General features: G+C 45.4%; 1 protein-coding gene and 1 non-coding gene across 2 annotated transcripts in view; both read right to left on the bottom strand.

The window, feature by feature from the left end:
• Window positions 1–19,054, bottom strand: part of GALNTL6 (polypeptide N-acetylgalactosaminyltransferase-like 6) — a 1,008,296-nt gene that overhangs the window by 8,851 nt on the left and 980,391 nt on the right. Inside the window, exon 10 of the mRNA XM_010840244.1 lies at window positions 11,247–11,396. Coding sequence (XP_010838546.1) covers window positions 11,247–11,396 — 150 coding nt within the window. The remainder of the gene's footprint in view (window positions 1–11,246; window positions 11,397–19,054) is intronic.
• On the bottom strand, window positions 6,344–6,416 carry TRNAG-CCC. The gene has a single exon. It is a non-coding gene; the product is annotated as a tRNA-Gly (tRNA).

Raw genomic sequence — 19,054 nt, 5'->3', positions numbered from 1 at the left:
CTTGGGCCACCTGATATGAAGAGCTGACTTATTGGAAAAGACCCTGAAGCTGGGAAAGAGTGAGGGCTGGAGGAGAAGGGGATGACAGAGCATGAGATGGTTAGGTAGCATCGCCGACTCAAAGGACATAGGTTTGAGGAAACTCAGGGAGATAGTTAAGGACAGGGAAGCTTGGCATGCTGCAGTCCATGGGACCTCAAAGAGCTGGACATGACTTAGTGACTCAATAACAGCAAGAATAATATGTAAAATGTGTAGCTTGTTCAAAGGTGCCAAGGGAGGGGCTGGTGTGCGAACTTAAACAGGGAGATAAGGGTGAACCTCACCTGGAAGGTGACACTTGAGTAGGGGAAATTTGAAGAAGGTAAGGGAGTTGGCCATGAAGATATCTGGAGGCAGAGGTTTCAGGTAGGGGAACACCCAGTGCAGAGGCCCTAAGCGGGAACACCCTAAGTGTGGGTGAGAAGAACATGAGGAGGCCAGGGTGAGAGAGAGCAGTAGGAGACGAGTCAGAGGCGATGGGAGGCTCTGTCCATCATGGGGGGACCAGCAGGTCACTGGTGTGGCTGAAGCACAGAGAGCAAGCGGAGAATTCCAGAGGATGGGCTCATTCTACACCAGGAAGAGACTGGGGTGCAATGTTAAGGCCTGGGTTTTCAAGCAAGTTGTTGTGCCGCCTGGGAGCCCACAACTCACATGGACAGCAAATGTGTTTGTAAGAGATAAAAGCTTCATGTCCTCTTATTTCTAATATGGATGGGAGGGAAAGGAGGCTTAAGATGATGAATCTGATTTTAATCCTAGTTTTATCTCTGATGATAATCTTTGATGGTCATTTCATTCGGCAGTGATTTCAGTTTTCCATCTGCAAAATGAATGGAGTGGGAGGAGGAGGGAGGGATGAGAGAAGGGATAAAAAATATCTGCCTTCCCACCTCCTAAGGTTGTGGAGAAGAACCATGTTGATATATGAGTGGCCTTTGAGTTCTGGAAGAACTCTGGAGAATGCAAATAACACCCTGGTAGATAGAAGGGTGGAGAAAGCAATGGTACCCCACTCCAGTACTCTAGCCTGGAAAATCCCATGGACGAAGGAGCCTGTAGCCTGCAGTCCATGGGGTCGAGAAGAGTCGAACATGACTGTGCGACTTCAGTTTGACTTTTCACTTTCATGCATTGGAGAAGGAAATGGCAACCCACTCCAGTGTTCTTGCCTGGAGAATCCCAGGGATGGCGGAGCCTGGTGGGCTGCCGTCTATGGGGTCACACAGGGTCGGACACGACTGAAGTGACTTAGCAGCAGCAGCAGCAAGCAGAATGGGGACGATGCAGTCTTATTGTCTCTCCTTTTCCATTTCTTCTGTGACAGGAACAATTCCTCACAGGACGAGAAAACTGGTCTTCCTGCATCAGTGGGTAATTTGGCCAGTCAGAAATCATGCTTCTGGCGTCCTGACCGACTGAGGCCTCCATGTGCACACTGAGGTGGAAGCGGTGCTGGCGGCCCCACCGTCCACTCCATTGCTGGCTTCTGGGCTACAGGTAAATGATGGGTGTGCGTGTACCCTCAATTCTAGGAGCAGCAGAAACCTTACAGAACCAGGTGTGGTATGTTGGAGCTCTGCTCTTCACACCATTCACACTCTGGCCCGTCTCTTGGCTGAATTCTTAGCGTAGTCCTGAGGTCTTGTACACAAGGTCCTGCCCCTGGCCTCAGAGGGCATCATCTCCCCCCCCACCTCACCCGGTTGCTACATGCTTCCAGAAAACAAAGCTCTTCCTCACCAGAGGGCCTTTGTACAAGCTGATCCCTATATCTGGGATTTTAAAAAAACTTTTATTTTAGATTAGAGTGTATTGGAGTATATGGCTTCTCTGGTGGCTCAGATGGTAAAGAATCTGCCTACAGTGTGGGAGACCCAGGTTCCATCTCTGGGTCGGGATGGAGAAAGGAAAGACAACCCACTCCAGTTTTCTTGCCTGGGAAATCCCCAGATGGAGGAGACTGGCAGTCCATGGAGTTGCAGAGTCGGACACAAACGAACGACTATCACTATAGTTGATTTGATTTCCCTGGTGGCTTGGTTGGTGATGAATCTGCCTGTCAATGCAGCAGATGCGGGTTCGTTCACTGGGTCAGGAAGATCCCCTGGAGGAGGGCATGGCAACGCACTCCAGTATTCTTGCCTGGAGAATCCCACGGACAGTGGAGCCTGGAGGGCTACAGTCTGTGGGGTCACAAAGAGTCAGATACGACTTAGCAACTGAGCAATAGCAAAAGCAACATAGTTGATTTACAATGCTGTGTTCCTTTCAGGTGCGCAGCAGCAAGGTTCAGTTATACACATATCCATTCTTTTTCAGATGCTTCTCTTCACTTACCTAAATCCTGTTACCCTTTCAGGTCTCCATTTACAGGGTAGATGTCAGAGCAGCCTTGTCTGCCTCTCTGACCTAGGTTGAGCCTCATGTTGAGTTACCATATTATCCGGTACACTTAATATATTCAATTAAAAAATTTTTCAGCTTCCCTATTAGACTGAAAACTCTGAGAGTAGAGAAAACCCATCTGTTCCTGATCTTGTTTCCATCTGTCCATAGCTGTTTATCTCCCTTCCGTAAACCTGCCGGGAGTCATGTCAACATCATAATAGCTGCTCTTTGTCGAGTATGTATTTATGTGTTGGGCTTCCATAGTGTTCAATGTTCTACTTAGCTTTTCTCTCTTTATCTACTTCAACCACATAAGCAACCTAAAGAGAGAGTGAATGCGGACAACCAGGAACCTGGGTGCATTTACTTGTTCGACTGCTGCTGCTGCTGCTGCTAAGTCACTTCAGTCGTGTCCGACTCTGTGCGACCCCATAGACGGCAGCCCACCAGGCTCCCCCGTCCCTGGGATTTTCCAGGCAAGAACACTGGAGTGGGTTGCCATTTCCTTCTCCAATGCATGAAAGTGAAAAGTGAAACTGAACTCGCTCAGTCGTGTCCGACTCCCAGCGACCCCACGGACTGCAGCCTACCAGGCTCCTCTGTCCATGGGATTTTCCAGGCAAGAGTACTGGAGTGGGGGTGCCCTTGCCTTCTCCAATCTACTATGTGCCAAACAGTGTTGAAGGTACTGAGGATTCTGCACGAAAGAAAGCAGATAAAGCCCTGCTCTTGTGGAATTGGCATTCTAGTATTTAGTGGCAGCTACACAGCTGCAATAGTACAGGAAGATGACAGGACAGCCTGTCTTCTCCTGGATGTGAAGGTACTAGGAGAGAGAAAGTCAAATCAGAAGAGAGATTTTTGGGCATGTGGCACAGTGGTAAAGAACCTGCCTGCCAATGCAGGAAACACGAGAGACGTGGGTTCGACTGCTGGGTTGGGAAGATCCCCTGGAGGAGGGCATGGCAACCCACTCCAGGATTGTTGCCTGGAGAATCCCCGTGGACAGAGGAGCCTGGTGGGCTACAGGCCATGGGGTCACAAGGAGGCGGACGTGATTGAAACAACGTAGCACACACACACAGGAAAGTGAGCTAACACTCGTGAAGTGTCGGGTCCTAAGGGTATTTGCATTTTATTTCATTATCACAATAACTTTCTTTTAAAAAAAATTATTTGGCCGAGTCTTAGTTTTGGTGGGCAGGCTTAATTGCCCCTCAACATGTGGGATCTCAGCTTCCTGACTAGGGATCAAACCTGTGTCCCCTGCGTTGGCGTGCAGATTCTTAACCACTGGACCACCAGGGAAGCCCCCCATGATAATCTTCTGAGGCTGATACTGTCATTATTGCCATTTGATAATGAGGAAACAAGTTTCCCAAAATCCCAGAGGCAAGACCACTGCTGGTGGTCTCAGGGGGGACTCCCACCCTGGGTCCCCCGGGGCCTCTGCCCGCCCCGCCCCCTCTCAGCCGAGCCAGCCAGCAGTCCAGTCCCAGACCCACACCTGCCCCCAGGGAAGAGCTGTCCCGTTAGCAAATGCTGATCTCACACGCGTATAATCCCAGTTACCAAGGTCCTTTCAAGTGTGACAGTCTCTATCTTGGCCGGCATTCCCTTTAGCCGGTCTTTGTCCACATGTTAGAGCCCGAGATAGAAACCGTGATGAAACCTTTCTACTGGTGACCAGAGGGTGGCAGCTGAATGTATGCAGTAGAATGGTGACCAGCAGGTGGTGGCTAAGGTATCCAAATGTGGAAGAAAAGGATGTGACCTCTAAGTGATGTCACAACTTCAGCCGGGTTAAACATATGGAATAAAAACAGAATGGGAAGGTTACCCTGGTGAAAACGTAGTTTCAAGGCAGCGGTGAAGGCCTTTACCTCCCAGGGGCTACTAGCCTTCCTCATCTTTGATTCATCTATTTGAACAGAGGATCCCAGCTTCTCAGGGCATAACACTTATGTCTCTGTTATCTTCAGGGTATAGGATATGATATAGACATTGTGTACCTGGTATCAGCAAGACATTTGAAAATCCTCCTTTTTTCCCCTGTGGGTCAGCTGGAGAAATGTGGGCTAGAAGGTGATTCGCTGTTAGTTGAGCTTGTATCTGGTTGAATGACTACTGCCTGTGGATCAGCGTCAGCTCCATTATGTGATGGGAGGCTCAGTTCAGGGCCTTGTTCACTGGGATCAGGGCCTTGGATGAGGGCCTGCATGCCCACTGATCTGCTCTAATTCATGGCTGGAATAAAACTAGTTCACTTGTTAATAACTTGGACCAAAGTCCAGGCAGGGGTAAATCTGGCGAGGGAGAATTTAACAGAAACCAGTGGATGGCTTACACAGGAATGAAAGGAGCTCCACACAGGTGTAAGACTGAAGTGACATGTCTGTGTAGCAAAGCGAACGTGGTCTTTTAAATACTGAAAACTCATTAAGAAGCTAAGTATGTGAAGTGAAGGCCGAAAACCAATCAGCTCGAGCTAATTTAACAGACATTTCTCATGACAAAAAGGCGCTAGACAGGACTTCCCTGGTAGTCCAGTGGCTAAGACTCCGAGCTCCCAATGCCGGGGGCCTGGGATTGAACCCTGGTCAGGGAACTAGATCCCATATGCTGCAACTAAGAGGTCACAGGCCACGGCTAGAAGATCCTGAATGCCACAACTAAGTAACCTGGGGCAGCCGAATAAAGAAATAAATGATTTTTTAAAAAATTCCCAACAAAAGGGTGCTAGAAACTCATTCTCGTCCTTGGTTAAACACGCCTAGGATACTGTGTTCCATTCTGGGCATCATGCCAACCTCTAGGACCATCTGGAGTGTGTTAAGAATCAGTGTCCAGGAGGCTGAGGTGAGCCCAGTGAAGTCATCTCAAGAACAGTGGCAGGAAATTGGGCCATTTAATTGGAAGTAAGGAGTAAAGGTCAGACAAGCTTTGTTTAAGTATTAGGAATCTGTCTTGACCAAAATGGATTAAATTTAATCTGTGTGGTACCAAAAGCTTCACAGGTGGCTCAGCAATAAGGAATCTACCAGCAATTCAGGATCCACTGGAGATGTGGGTTTGATCCCTGGATCAGGAAGATTCCCTGGAGAAGGAAATGGCAACCTACTTGCCATTTTTTTCAGTATGAAAAATTCCACTGACAGAGAAGCCTGGCAGATTATAGTCCACGGGGTCATGAGGAGTCAGACACAACTGAGGGACTGAGCACGCATGCACCCCGAAGGCCTTGGAGCTTTGTAATACTTGGGACTATCCAGAAATAACTGGGCCGACTGGGGGTAGGCTGACTGTCTAAATGTGACCACAAGTCCAAAACTCTGTAGTGGGGCTTCGTTTATCAGAACCAGAGTCAAATTCCATGCCTTTTAATTAAACTCTTCATTTCCTCATTTTGGGCTCTAAATCAATACATAACCGGAATAATTTAAAAATAACAACGTGTGGCCGTCCATCTGGCATCTTTGTGGGCCAGAAGGAGTTTATGGGCTGAGCGGCCAAAGCCCTGGCTTGTATCATAGGGTCCCATAAATAGTCAGATGCAGACATATGCCAAGAATTCCACCCACTCACTTTCTAAAGTAATGTGACTGTTTCAATGTTATCAGTTTAGCCTGACGTGTACCTTTTAATCTGTATTTTCTAATTTGATGATATTTTAAAAAATATTTAATTTTATTTATTTATTTGGCGGCACCAGGTCTTAGCATCACTGGTTGGATGGCATCACCAACTGAATGGACTGGGACTTGGGCAAACTTTGGGAGATAGTGAAGGACAGGGAGGCCTGGCGTGCTGTAGTCCATGGGGTCACAAAGAGTCAGACAGGACTTAGTGACTGAACAATGGAGTCTTAGTTGCAGTATGCAGAATCTTAGTTGCTGCACGTGGGATCTCATTCCCTGACTAGGAATTGAACTTAGGCCCTCTGCATTGGGAGTGCAGAGTCTTAGCCATTGGACCACCAGGGAAGTCCCCTGTTGATGTTATTTTTAAGCCCTTTCTTGTGGAAGTTAAACTGTACGAAGGCCTCCAGAGAGCAACTCAGAAACGTGATGCACACTTTTCACTGTCATACTTTGGGGAGGCCTGGTAGTGGTTCTGAGACCACGAGATGTGTTACGTTGTATCCAGCGCAGCTTGGGGTTCATAAGGACAGGGTCAGATCAATAACTGAGTCCATTCAACAAATGCTTGTTTAGGAATGTCTGTGTAGTACGTGGGGCTTCCCAGGTGGCACTAGTGGTAAAGAATCTGTCTGCCAATGCAGGAGACGTAAGAGATGTGGGTTCGAACCCTGGGTTGGGAAGATCCCCTGGAGGTGGGCATAGCAACCCGCTCCAGTATTCCTGCCTGGAAAATCCCATGGACAGAGGAACCTGACGGGCTACAGTGCATAGTGTCGAAGAGCTGGACGCAACTGAAACGACTTAGCCTGCACACATGTAGTAGGTATTAGGCAGGCTATACAGGATCAGAGAAAAAGTTCCTGCCCTCAAGTGGTTAACTAAGGGGAGACCAGCTGTGAGTCACACATGCGCTAAGTACAAAGAAAGGAACAGAATGGGATAGGAATACACGCAGGGGCAATTCCAGCGGAAGCAGGAGAGAGGAGTAGTGTAAGGAAAGTAGCTGAAAGCTGGAACAAGAAAAGTGATTCTCGGCTGCCCCATCAGAACCTTTTAGGCCTCCCCTTCTAGATCATCGTCTGTCCTTAGGCCAACAACAGACTACGCTAATAAGTGCATTTCTTATAACGTTTGATACTTGTTCTTCTTCAGTGTTTTCTTGGCTATTCTTGACCGTTTCATCTCCATGTAAATTTCAGACTCTGCTCATCAGTGTCCACAAATAAACCTGCTGGGATTTGAATGGTTTTGCGTGAAATTTAAACACCTGGTTAAGAACAGCTACCTTCACAATGTTGTCTTATTAGCCTTTTTTTTTTTTTTTTCAGGTAATTTTACTTTCTTTAATATCTTTTTTTTTTTTATTTTCTTTCTTTAATATCTTGATTGAATTTTTGTATGTGCGTGCTGACTCTCGTCTGACTCTTTGCAACCCTATGGACTATAGCCCGTCAGACTCCTCCACCCATGGGATTCTCCAGACAAGATCACTGAAGTTGGTTGCTATGCCCTCCTCCAGGGGATGTTCCCGACCCAGGGATTGAACTCAGGTCTCCTTAATTGCAGGCAGATTCTTTCCTGTTTGAGCCACTAGGGATGCCCCCAGTTTCCAAAGGGAAGCTGAAACATTTCACCACTAACAGGTTAGTGGGGTTTTGGTTCTTATTAGATTGTTAGTTTCTATCAGTTTACTTTCTGTATGGCTAAGACTTACTGGTCAGAGGGTTAAAAACATGAGGATTCATAAATAGACCAGGTATATAAGGTCCCTTGACTTATAACAAAGGCGCCACTTTCTTGCAGTAGGAAATTTTTTTTTTAGTAAATTATGATTGATAATTGAATATAAATATGAAACAAATAATCACTCCCCTCTTACACTGTACACAAAAACTATTCAGGAATATGTACCACAATGTGGAAGATTAAACCACAAAGCTGCCAAAGATGCCTTAGAACACTGGCTTCATGTGTTTGGTGTGGGCAAAGATTTCCTAAACAGGACACAGAAGACACTAATCATAAAGAACAGCTCTTCACCAAGGAGGGAGAAAAGGCTAGATACTGACTGGAGTCAGATATTTACAAATATCCAACAAAGCACTATACCTAGATACACCAAAAAGCTTCCAAATCTGTTAACAACAACAAAAAAATCCAGACAACCCATGTTAAAACATGGTCAACAGATTTGAACGGGTTCTTCTCAAAGAAGCTATCCCAAAAGGCTAACAGACCTGTGTGTGATCTCACTCTATAACCACAGAACTGAGAAAGGAAAAGAAAAAGAAACTGACGTGCTGTGTGTTGTTGGCAAGGATGGATGGGTAGGGCAGGGTTCTCACAGCGTTCGCCCACAGCTCTTCAGGCCCCAGGACTTGGGTGCCTGCTGACCTGACCTCTGAAGCTGGCCACTGTCTCTCTCTCTGTTAGGCTGTTCTCTGGGCTCTAGAACGGCTCTGCCTGCAAGAGCAGCAGCCCGCACAGAGGTGTCAGGAATGGACACCACACCCCCAACCAGGAGTAGCCCTAGGCCAAGACCAGCTGTGCTGGTGTGTGAATATCCCCTCCCCCTTGCCTCTGGGGTTGGGGACTTGAGCTCCCCCCTACAGGTGGCGCAAGTGGTAAGGAACCCACCTGCCAATGCAGGAGACGAGAGAAATGTGGGTTCGATCCCTGGATCAGGAAGATCCCCTAGAGTAGGAAACAGCCACCCACACTAGTACTCTTGGCTGGAGAATCCCATGGACAGAGGAGCCCGATCATGCACAGAGGAGCCCGATGGGCTATAGTACGGGGTCGCAAAGAGTCAGACATGACTGAGCGACTTAGTAGGCACACATGCCCGCAGTGGTACTATCTTCATCACATACCCGGTACTGGCTCTCCTCCCTTTCATGTTTCATGTTTCACTTCCCTGCCATGATTTTTGGGGACATCTCCCAAATAAACTCCTGGCATTCAAATCCTCACTTCAGGGTCTACATCTGGGGAAACCCCAATGAAGATATGTGTTATAGTCCCATAAAAACGTTTCCTTGCAAGAAAAGGACATGGGAGGTCACTTTTACTCTGCAAGGATAACAGGAGTTAATATTTCTTAGCATCGTTGTCGTTGTTATTTAGTCACTCAGTCGTGTCTGACTCTTTGAGACTCATGACTCATGGACTGTAGCTCACCAGGCTCCTCTGTCCATGAAATTCTCCAGGCAAGAATACTGGAGTGGTTGTCATTCCCTTCTCCAGGGGATCGAACCCGTGTCTCCTGCATTGGCAGGCAGATTCTTTACCACTGAACCACCAGGAAAGGTCCATTTCATGGCATAGATTGCTGTATATCAGGACTCACCACCATTTTCCATGTAAAATTTATACTTGTTACCCACTTGGGTGGAAATCTGATCATATACGGTCAGAAATCGTGCTGGAAATTTTCCACGGTTTATCTCACCAAATTGTTGTCTGTATTATATTGATGTGGAAGTTGAAAATTACACGTGAAATAGCTTCTTCAAGATTACAGGGACTTCCCTGGTGGTCCGGTGGCTAAGACTGCAAGCTCCCAATGCAGGAGGCTTGGGTTGGATCTCTGGTCGGGGAACTAGATCCCACATGCCACAACTTAGAGTTTGTAGCAACTAAGGCCTGATGCAGCAAAATTAAAAAAAAAATCACATTTCAGTTTTAGGATGAATTAGGATGTCTTAGCTTGACAAGCAACCGGGACGTTGACCAGATTGTGAAGCGTCAGGATGAGAATTTGGGAGAAGGCACTTTATCTTCTCAGTGGGAAACCAGATGGTGTATAAACCAGAGGAATGTAGTGACCAGAGTTTGTGGGTACCCCTCTGACTTCAGGATGGAAGGTGGGTCGGGGGAAAGGGTGGCAGGGTGGCCCTTTGGACAGTTGTTCCACTCATCCAGGGCTGAGATGGGCAGGTCTGAAATCAGGGTCTGCAGCCACAGAAATGGCAGGCAGGGTGGGGTCACATGTCTTAGTGACCAACTAGACGTAGGGGCTGAAGAGGAGGGAAAGCAGCTTCTCCTTTCAGATGTCTTTGGGATATGGGTGATAATTTTAGTGTTTTCATTGAAGGCGCTTCAGCAAGTCACTGTTCTTGTCGCAGGGCTCCTCCTGGTGGTGATAATAACCACAAACGGGGCTCACCCTGGGTGCCTGCTGTGGTGGGAGACACAAGGGAGCCTAGTTACACGAGGCCCTCCTCTTCTAGTGGTGGCCCCATAAAGAGAAACTGACAGCTGGGGAGAAGGGTTGGGGAGGGTGGTCCAGTTCTGAGATGGGTACGTTTCTGGGCATGTTATGTTCAGCATGGAGACCACAGTGAATAATTTTGTATCATATACTTGAAAGTTCCTAAGAGACTGGATTTTTTTTTTTTTTTATGTATAATGTGGTTTTACTTATTTGCTTTTAGTTGCCTGCGTCTGGTCTTAGCTGTAGCACGCAAGCTTACTGGCCCTGCCACATGTGGGATCTTAGTTCCCCGACCAGGGATTGAAACTTCATTGAAGAGTCCCCTCCATTGCAAAGCGGGGTCTTAACCCCTGGGCCACCAGGGAAGTCTCAAGAGAGTAAATCTTAAATGTTCTCATTACACACATGAGACTGTAACTGCTCAGCGATGGATTTGTTAACTATACTTGTGCCGATTCTTTCTCAATTCATGCATATATCAAATTATTACGTTTTACACCTTGAACTTATAAAGTGTCCTGCATAAACTTGCTGTTTAGTCTCTCAGTCATGTCTCTTTGTGACCCCGCGGACTGTAGCCCACCAGGCTCCTCTGTCCATGGGATTCTCCAGGCAAGAATACTGGAGTGGCTTGCCATGCCCTCCTCCAGGGGAATCTTCCCGACCTAAGGATCCAACCTGTGTCTCTTACGTCTCCTGTGTTGGCAGGTAGGTTCTTTACCAACATAAGTGAAGTTGCTCAGTCGTGTCCGACTCTTTGTGACCCCATGAACTGTAGCCTACCAGGATCCTCCATCCATGGGATTTTCCAGGCAAGAGTACTGGAGTGGGGTGCCATTTCCTTCTCATGTGGCAATTTAAATGAAAGCAATGTGTTAAACAAAACAAATCTTTGCATTAGAGAACCCCAAGCCGAGTAGTGGGGGATGCCCTGCCCACAGGACGCCGGCCCTTACCTTCCTATGGCCCCAGAGCTGGTTCCCCTTCATGCCGTGACAGTCGTACAGAGTGACGGGGCTGCTGTGGGACACGGCATCGAAGCAGAACTTCCGAGTGTGCAGGGGCTCGCCTGGCCGGATATCCTCTCTCCAGCCGAAGGTGAAGAGCTGATAGAGTGACAACAGCAGAAAAGCAACGGTAAGTGCAACTCGGAGAGATTCGCGAGCAGGCAGAAGTGTGTCTGTCAGCAGTGAAGAACTCCTGGCTCCTGTTTTACAGGAAAATAGCTTGGTGTGGGGGTGACAGAGGTGTTGAGCAAGCCAGGATCCTTGCGCTCTGTGGCTGCACAGGGAGCACCGTTGGCCCAGGCTGGCCAAAAAAACAAGTTTCCAGTTAGAGAGAGAGACACAGAGGGACAGAAGGAGGGGAGAAGGTATTTAATGATGCTCTTTATCATTCTTTTCTGTTTAAATTGTTTTTTGTTTGCACCAGGTCTTAGTTATAGCACGTTAATTCTTAGTTGCTGCATGCAGGATCTAGTTCCCTGACCAGGGATTGAACCCGGGTCCCCTGCATTGGGGTCATGGAGTCCTAACCACTGGACCACCAGGGACATCCTTTTACATTTCTCATTTAGGTAAAAAATTAGTGGATTAAATGTTCCACGTTCGTGCGTGCTATGTCGCTTTAGTCGTATCCAGCTCTTTGCAGTCCATGGACTTTAGTCCACAGCTTCTCTGTCCATGGGATTCTCCAGGTAAGAATACTAGAGTGGGTTGTCATTTCATCCTCCAGGGGATCTTCCCAACACAGGGATCAAACCTGCGCCTCTTATGTCTACTGCACTGGCAAGAAGGTTATCACTAGGGCCACCTGAAAAGCCCCAAATGCTACACATTGAGCCTAACTGAGCAGATTAACTGAAAAAAGACTAGGAGTAGGATTGCGCTGGATGGATGCTAGCAAGTTGACAATTTTGATTTAAATGAAAGCTAAGTTTGATGTAGTAACTGATAAGCAAATTGATTTCCTGGGGTTGATAAGAGTAATCCTGCCGGGCAGTGTCAGAAGTTTGGGACTGTGACTCCCAGTAAGAGATACAGTTTACTCACACACGGACCGCTCCCCTCATCCCCAACCCCCAGCTGAATAGAAGTTTCATGGAACATTTATCCTCTTTGCATTTAATAGATTTTTAATTGCATTTAATTGTGTCTGACTCTGTGACGCCATGGACTTTAGCACACCAGGTTCCTCTGTCCTCCACTATCTCCTGGAGTTTCCTCAAACTCATATCCTTTGAGTTGGTGATGCCATCAAACAGTCTCATCCTCTGTCATCCCCTTCTCCTCCTACCCTTGGTCTTTCCCAGCATCAGGGTCTTTTCCAGTGAGTTGGCTCTTCATATCAGGTGGCCAGAGTATTAGAGCTTCAGCTTCAGCATAAGTCGTTCCAATGAATATTCAGGGTTGATTTCCTTTAGGATTGACTGGTTTGATCTCCTTGCTGTCCAAGGGACTCTCAAGAGTTTTCTCCAACACCACAGTTTGAAAACATCAGTTCTTCAGTGTTTGGCCTTTTTTATGGTCCAACTCTCACATCTGTACATGACTACCAGAAAAACCATAGCTTTGACCATACAGACTAAATTGACTAAAATTTGATTTTACAACGTGTAGATTGAAAAGTACAATTTCTGTTTCTATAAGGAAAGGGTATTTTCTTGAGTTTGAGCTGAACAACCATTTGAAGGGTTCAGTGGGAGAAATCCTTAAGTAAGTAGGAACATGGACTAGATCAGCCCTTGGGCTTCTTCCAGTTGTAACATCTCAGTGAGTTTGTGTCATTTTTATGACAGGACTTGTATGGGCCTCACTGTGAGGCCAAGCTGTGAGTCCAAAACGGAGAGCTGTCAGAAGGCCCTGTGGATGTAAAAACAAGCACAGTGCTGAATTCCGTGCAGACAGTAAGTACACTTGGCTGAGACCAGGCTCTGAGATTATCCCAGTTTTGGGGTCCTACCTGGGCGAGAAAATGCAGAGAATCTGGCAAAACTCCAGGGATGGCACACAAAAACAGTTACCTGGTGGGGAAATGGCAGGTGTCCAGCACAATGATCCAGTGTTACAGGTACATCTATTCTTTTTCAGATTCTTTTCCATTATAGGTTATTAAAAATATTGAACTTATTTCCTTGTTGGTTATCTATTTTAATTTATAGTAGTGTTTATATGTTAATCCCAAACTCCTAATTTATACCTTCCCCCACATTTAACTATAAGTTTTCTTTTTGTCTGTGAGTCTATTACCATCTTGTCAGTCAGTCATTTCAGTTGTTCAGTCGTGTCTGACTCTTTGTGACCTCATGAACCGCAGCACGCCAGGCTTCCCTGTCCATCGCAACTCCCGGAGTTTACTCAAACTCATGTTCATTGAGTTGGTGATGTCATCCAACTATCTCATCTTCTGTCGTCCCCTTCTCCTCCTGCCTTCAATCTTTCCCAGCATCAGGGTCTTTTCAAATGAGTCAGTTCTTTGCATCAGGTGGCCAAAGTATTGGAGTTTCAGCTTCAGCATCAGTCCTTCCAATGAACATCCAGGACTGATCTCCTTTAGGATAGACTGGTTGGATCTCCTTCCAGTCCAAGGGACTCTCAAGAGTCTTCTCCAACACCACAGTTCAAAAACATCAATTCTTCTGCACTCAGCTTTCTATATAGTCCAACTCTCACATCCATACATGACTACTGGAAAAAACATAACTTTGACTAGATGGACGTTTGTTGGCAAAGTAATGTCTCTGCTTTTTAATATGCTGTCTAGGTTGGGCATAAATTTTCTTCCAAGGAGCAAACATCTTTTAATTTCATGGCTGCAGTTACCATCTGCAGTGATTTTGGAGCTCCCCCAAAATAAAGTCTGTCATTGTTTCCATTGTTTCCCCATCTATTTGCCATGAAGTGATGGGACCAGATGCCTTGATCTTAGCTTTGTGAATGCTGAGTTTTAAGCCACCTTTTTCACTCTCCTCTTTCTCTTGCATCAATAGGTTCTTTAGTTCTTCACTTTCTGCCATAAGGGTGGTATCATCTGCATATCTGAGGTCATTGATATTTCTCCCAGCAATCTTGATTCCAGCTTGTAATTCTTCCAGCCCAGCATTTCTCATGATGTACTCTGCATATAAGTTAAATAAGCAGGGTGACAATATACAGCCTTGATGTACTCCTTTCTCTATTTGGAACCAGTCTGTTGTTCCATGTCCAGTTCTAACCGTTGCTTCCTGACCTGCATACAGGTTTCTCAAGAGGCAGGTCAGGTGATCTGGTATTCCCATCTTTTTAAGAATTTTCCAGAGTTTGTTGTTTCCCACATAGTCAAAGGCTTTGGCATAGTCAATAAAGCAGAAGTAGATATTTTTCTGGAACTCTTTTGCTTTTTTGATAATCCAGAGAATGTTGGCAATTTGATCTCTGGTTCCTCTGTCTTTTCTAAATCCAGCTTGAACATCTGGAAGTTCACGGTTCAGGTATTGCTGAAGCCTGGCTTGGAGAATTTTGAGCATTACTTTACTAGCGTGTGAGATGAGTACAGTTGTGTGGTAGTTTGAGCACTCTTTGGCATTGCCTTTCTTTGGGATTGGAATGAAAACTGACCTTTTCTGGTCCTGGGGCCACTGCTGAGTTTTCCATATTTGCTGGCATATTGAGTGCAGCACTTTCACAGCATCATCTTTCAGGATTTGAAATAGCTCAACTGGAATTCCATCACCTCCACTAGCTTTGTTTGTAGTGATACTTCCTAAGACCCACTTGAGTTTGCATTCCAGGATGTCTGGCTCTAGGCTGGTGATCACACCATTGTGATTATCTGGGTCATGAAGATCTTTTTTGTATAGTTCTTCTGTGTATTCTTGCCACCTTTCTTAATATCTTCTGCTTCTGTTGGGTCCATACCATTTCTGTCCTTTATTGTGCCCATCTTTGCATGAAATGTTCCCTTGGTATCTCTGATTTTCTTGAAGAGATTTCTAGTCTTTCCCATTCTGTTGTTTTCCTCTATTTCTTTGCATTGATCTCTGAGGAAGGCTTTCTTATCTCTCTTTGCTATTTTTTGGAACTCTGGAACCCTTTTCTCCTTTGCCTTTAGCTTCTCTCGTTTTCTCAACTATTTGTAAGGCCTCCTCATACAACCATTTTGCCTTTTTCCATTTCTGTTATTGGGGGATGGTCTTGATCCCTGCCTCCTGTACAAAGTCACAAACCTCCATCCACACTTCTTCAGGCACTCTGTCTACCAGATCTAATCCCTTGAATCTATTTGTCACTTCCACTGTATAATCGTAAGGGATTTGATATATAATTGTAAGATCATACCTGAATGGTCTAGCGGTTTTCCCTACTTTCTTCAACTTAAGTCTGAATTTTGCAATAAGGGGTTCATGATCTGAGCCAGTCAGCTCCTGGTCTTGTTTTTGCTGACTGTATAGAGCTTCTCCATCTTTGACTGCAAAGAATATAATCATTCTGATTTCGGTATTAACCATCTGGTATTGTCCATGTGTAGAGTCTTGTGTTGTTGGAAGAGGGTGTTTGCTATGACCAGTGCGTTCTCTTGGCAAAACTCTATTAGTCTTTTCCCTGCTTCATTCTGTACTCCAAGGCCAAATCTGCCTGTTAATCCAGGCGTCTCTTGACTCCCTACTTTTGCATTGCTATCTTGTTCATGAGTATATTTGTATCAGTTTTTTCAGATTCCACATATAAGTGACATCATGTGATATTTGTCTTTCTCTGTCTTACTTCACTTAGTATGATGATCTCTAGGTCCATCCATGTTGGTATAAACGGCATTATTTCATTCCTTTTTATGGCTGAATAATATTCCATTGTATATATGTACCACATCTTCTTTATCCATTCCTCTGCCAGTGGACCTTTAGCTTGCTTCCATGTCTTGTCTATTATAAAAAATGCTGCTATGAACATTGGGGTGAGTGTATTTTTTTGAATTAGAGTTTTGAAATACCCACATGACCATGTTGGCTCTTAACCTGAAAGCTCATCATATTTTCACATAACCCTTAGAGGATGGAGTTCAAACTCTTTAAAACATAAAGAACTTTCCACCTTCTGACCTTTACCATGTTTTCCAACTGCATCCCTTCCCCTTTAGTTTATGTTCTAGCAATAGTAAAATATTTATAAGTTGCTAAGAGAGTAAATCTTAAAAGTTCTCATCACAAGGAAGAAATTCAGTAACTATGTTTACTTCCAGAGGTCAGGAAGATCCTCTGGAGAAGGAAATGGCAACCTGCTCCAGTACTCTTGACTGGAAAATCCCATGGACAGAGGAGCGTAGTAGGCTACATACAGTCCATGGGGTTGCAGAGTCGGACACGACTGAGCGACTTCACTTCACTTTATGTTTGGTCCCTTGTATAGCAAGGAGATTAAACCATTCAATCTGAAAGGAAACCTGAATTTTCATTGGAAGGACTGATGCTGAAGCTGAAGCTCCAAAACTTTGGCCACCTGATGGAAAAGACCCTGATGCTGGGAAAGATTGAGGGCAGGCAGAGAGGGGGATGACAGAGGATGAGATGGTTGGATGGCATCACTGACTCAATGCACATGAGTCTGAGCAAACTCTGGGAGACAGTGATGGACAGGGGAGCCTGGTGTGCTGCAATCCGTGGGGTCGTAAAGACTTGGAGACAACTGAGCAACTGAAGAACAACAACAACAAACTATGTTTGGTGATGAATATTAACTAAACTTATTGGGGTTATCATTTCATAATAGATACAAATGGTGAGCCAACATGTTGTATAACTGAAACAAATCTTACTATATGTCCGTTAGACCTCAATGTAAAAAACTGTAGTTCCTTGCACTAATCAGGTTGTATGTATTTTCTCGTCTATGGCTTTGTTCATGAGAGGCCCTCTGGCTGCAAGGCCCACATTCACCAGCCAGCTCACCTAAAAAGCCATCTCTCTGAACCCCTCCTTCCCTCCCACCCCCACCTTATTTCATCATGCTTGTCCGTTTATGTTTCTGTAAACTTTACTGGTCAGTGAGACCCCAGATGGCAGAAGCCATATCTTCATCTTTGTGTTTCCCGCACCCAGAACAATTCATGACATTTAATTCATGTCCAATAAAATTTCTATTGCATAAATAAAAACTTGAACTCATTATATAACAGAAAGTGCACTGGAATAACTGTCAAGAGGAACTAATTATAATTAGTCTTTTCGGTTTCTCAAATAAATTTGTTTTGTTTGTGTCTAATTATTAATACAGCAATATCACCAATAATTCATTTTTTGAGCTTTCAATTTCAATGATTCTCAGCTCAGTTACCTATTATTAGAATAACAGTGTCCTGGCCTATAAACCTGTCATGGATTAAATTTTATGTTATTTAAACTTCACAAATCTTGGTACCGTAAGCAGTGCGGGTACCGGTGGCTGTGACTGGTTTATCCATTTCCCACTTTGTCGCTTTCCTGATTCTATACCTGTAGAAGGCAGAGCTGAAGGGCGCTGTGGTCCTTGCCTTGCCTTTCAGTACCCAGCTGGCCTGCAGAAGTGGGTGGGCTGGCCGCTGCCATGCTTCAAGAGTCCAGGCTTGTGTGTGCTTCCATAGACAGTGATTTCTTTTTACTTTCTTACCGTTTCCTTTCCTCTGGTTGTTGTTTAGTCGCTAAGTCCTGTCCCATTCATTTTTGATCCCACGGACTGTAGCCTGCCAGGCTTCTCTGTCCATGGGATTCCCCAGGCAAGAACACTGAAGTGGGTTGCCATTTCCTTCTCCAGGGGATCTTCCCAGACCAGGGATTGAACCCACATGTCTGGCATTGGCAGGTGGATTCTTAACCACTAGATCACCAGGAAAGCCCTCTCCAGGGTCTTTGAAATGCTCTCTCCTGCCGCATAACTTATCCTAATTGTCACACGGAACCAATCAGCCACTGACTGGTCTCATTTCTGAGACCTGCAATCCTGTGCAGTCGTGTCAAAGCAGAAACAGGCACACATCATGCAGGTACCTGACGGTTTGGAAAGCTTTGGGCTGCTCCTCACTGACAAGAAATATTCAGATTTTATTCAGGTTCCCTGCACAGTACCTCCTGAGTTGTTTTCAGCCTCAAAGTCCTCATTCTTGAAGTACATTGATGTTAGTTTCTCCACTTTCTTCTTTGAAGTGAGACTTTAAAACAGATTCATAATGATACATAAGTTAGACTTCTTGGTTCTGATGTTAACGTGGTGTGCACAATGTTGCCCGAGTCTGTATTGTATTACTCAAAACACAAAGCCTTGGTTGTCGCTAAGTCATGTCTGACTCTTGGTGACCGCATGGACTGTAGCCCTCCAGGCTCCTCTGTCCACGGGATGCTCCAGGCAAGAATACTGGAGTGGGTTGCCATTCCCTTCTCCAGGGGATCTTCCTTCATTGAGTAATAAATATATATTGAGTATAAATCGAATAAAATGAAGAGTTAATTACTGGAAAAGAGGCAGTTTGTGATGTTTGAACCTCCACGTCAATATACAGTGATACGTGTTTCAAATAAGATTGACTTTCACCTCCTGTCAACCTTGTTTGATCGCCTTGTTTTCGGAGACTATGGGGAATGGAAATCTTTTTAAAGAGCTGGGACAACCCTGAGGGATGGGATGGGGAGGGAGGTGGGAGGGGGGTTCAGGATGGGGGACACATGTACACCCATGGCTGATTCATGTCCATGTATCCCAAAACCCAGCACAATATTGTAAAGTAATTAGCCTCCAATTAAAATTTTAAAAAAAGAAAG

Source organism: Bison bison, unplaced genomic scaffold (genome assembly GCF_000754665.1).
Source record: "Bison bison bison isolate TAMUID 2011002044 unplaced genomic scaffold, Bison_UMD1.0 scf7180017864143, whole genome shotgun sequence".
In the NCBI taxonomy this organism is placed as follows: domain Eukaryota; kingdom Metazoa; phylum Chordata; class Mammalia; order Artiodactyla; family Bovidae; genus Bison; species Bison bison.
The sequence above is the reverse complement of the archived record's forward strand: the minus strand, read 5'-3'. Positions and strand labels throughout refer to the sequence as shown.